Consider the following 2399-nt stretch of genomic DNA (forward strand, 5'->3'; position numbering starts at 1 on the left):
ACCACAAAAAAAACTTTAGCTCCAAGTATAGAATATTAAAAAATGAACAAAAATTATATTATACTCGTTGATAAAGAAATGTCTCAAATTGAAAACGTGTGGAGTGTGAACAATTGGTTAGAAACCTTGTAATTTAGGACTAACATGAAGGGTAATATAGTCATAAAATAGAGTATATATACTACTAATCATCAACGTTATTAAGAGAACTAATTATTTCTTCTAACAATTTTTTTTCAAAGCCGCCAAACATGGAACATTTCATGAAACTCTTTGATTCTCTCTGGTTTGAGGTTAACATTTTGAACATAAACACAACTTCATTGATATCATCAACAAGTTCTGAAGAAAATCTTAAAGATTGTCGGAAAAATGAAACATCATGTGTAGAAGAAGAACCAAAACTCACGCGGATCCGAACTGTTCATAACAGATCCATGAGTGACCAATCAATAGCAAGTTTCAACCATGATTCTCTTTCACCAGACTCTGTTCTCATTCCTTCAAAGCTTCAAACCATTCTATCAGGAAAAGAAGTAACAGACTCAGAAGATGAAAACCTAGTACAAGCACAAACGTTGTTGTTGTTGTCTAAAAAGAACAACATGAACAAGGTTGTTACGAAGAAGAAAAGGGAAAGTAAGAGTTTATCGGACCTTGAATTTGAGGAGCTAAAAGGGTTCATGGATCTGGGGTTTGTTTTCTCAGAAGAAGATAAAGATTCAAACTTGGTTTCGATTATTCCTGGGTTACAAAGATTTGGGAAGAAAGATGAGGAACAAGAAGATGATGATGTTTGTGATGAGTCTGTGATTCAGAGACCTTATCTTTCTGAAGCTTGGGAGGTTCATGAGAGGAGAAAAGAGAAGCCTTTGATGAAATGGAAAGTTCCTGATTTGAAGAATGAAATTGATATGAAGAATAGTTTGAGATTGTGGGCACACACTGTTGCTTCTACTGTTAGATGAGAATTGAGATGATGCTGTTCATAGTTCATAAATTTTTTTTCTTTGTTAAATATTCTTTTTGCTAAATAATATCTTTGGAATTGTTTGGTTTATAGTTTTAGGATAATGCAACATTTTTCTGTGGTTATTTCTTGTCAATTTTTTTCTGGAATTTGGGATTCCAGTGGAATTTGTAATTTTGACAGAATGGAATGAAATTTAATTTGGCAATTGAGATCTATTTGCTCAATCTACAAGTTTTGGAGAATCTATGTTGTGGTAGATTGAAGATGGCATGTAATAGCTTGAGAAACCCAACAAAAAGAAAAGAAGGTTTTGTTGCATTTTTTTCTACAACTACAAGTCTACAACCTTAGCAACCTTACTGAAGCCTCCTCCCTTAAACTATAAATTTATATAGAGATACTTATATCAATAATTAATATTTGATTTTCTTGATTAAATCAAGAAACTTTATATTTTGAGACTCGTTTAAAATTTTTCATATAAATTAAAAATTATAATAATTTATTAAAAGATAGTATTTTTTATTGAATTAATATTGTTATCAAGTTAAAAATAGTATAAACTATACTAATTAAATAACACAATTAAAAATTATTATTATTTCTATTTTAAAGTAGTATATATCGTAATAATTAAATAATAAAATTGAAAAAATAATCATTTCTATTTTAATGATATTTATTTTCAAACTAATTTTATTTATTAAAGTAACATTTAATTAAAAATAAAATGTCATATAAAAATAGTTTAAATAAAATACAACATCATTAATATTTGATTTATAACAAAAAAATTATTTTATTTTTTTTATTTTTGGATGAGCTCTAGTTAAGGGTGGAAATAAATTATTTATTTTTGAATCGGGTTAGATTTTATAAAGTCTAAGTCTATTTTACTAAAAATTTAAAATGTAAGTTCGGTATATATTTACCAGAAAATTACTTTTAAGTTTGAATTTGACTGTTTTTTAAGTGTTTGTTGATTTTTTAACTTATTTAAAAATCTACTTTATTTCATATATATAAATAAGCAATTAAACTAATATTTAAATAGATTTAAAACAAAAGAATAATGAAATTAAATATTTATTTATATTGATTTATTCAAACTTACCTAATAGTATAATTTTTGTGACACTATTTATTTTTGAAAACTCGTATAAGAATTTAAGACATTGTTAATAAGGTTTTTTACCTTATTTTCATAAAAAATTTAAAAACTCAAAATAGAGTTTTTTAAAAATGCTTTTAAATTCGATCCAATATATTATTAGGTTTATGATGAGTTTTAAGAAAAAAATTAATTCATAATAATATTTCAACACAATTATATATTATTAGGTTTAAGGTGACTTTTAAGAAAAAAGTTAATTTGTAATAATGTTATAACAAAACTATAAATGTTGGATTTAATAAATTGATGTAT

General features: G+C 25.4%; 1 protein-coding gene across 1 annotated transcript; it reads left to right on the forward strand.

The window, feature by feature from the left end:
• Window positions 1–204: 204 nt before the first annotated feature.
• LOC131607896 (uncharacterized) lies at window positions 205–1246 on the forward strand. Its single transcript, XM_058879850.1, has one exon. It carries the CDS (start codon window positions 252–254, stop codon window positions 966–968), a length of 717 nt encoding a protein of 238 aa, XP_058735833.1. The 5' UTR covers window positions 205–251; the 3' UTR covers window positions 969–1246.
• Window positions 1247–2399: the final 1153 nt, after the last annotated feature.

Source organism: Vicia villosa, linkage group LG5, assembly GCF_029867415.1.
Source record: "Vicia villosa cultivar HV-30 ecotype Madison, WI linkage group LG5, Vvil1.0, whole genome shotgun sequence".
Classification (NCBI taxonomy): domain Eukaryota; kingdom Viridiplantae; phylum Streptophyta; class Magnoliopsida; order Fabales; family Fabaceae; genus Vicia; species Vicia villosa.

What these genes read in the sequence shown, in the direction of transcription:
- LOC131607896 (XM_058879850.1), top strand. Translation starts at nt 252, where the DNA reads ATGGAACATTTCATGAAACTCTTTGATTCTCTCTGGTTTGAGGTTAAC.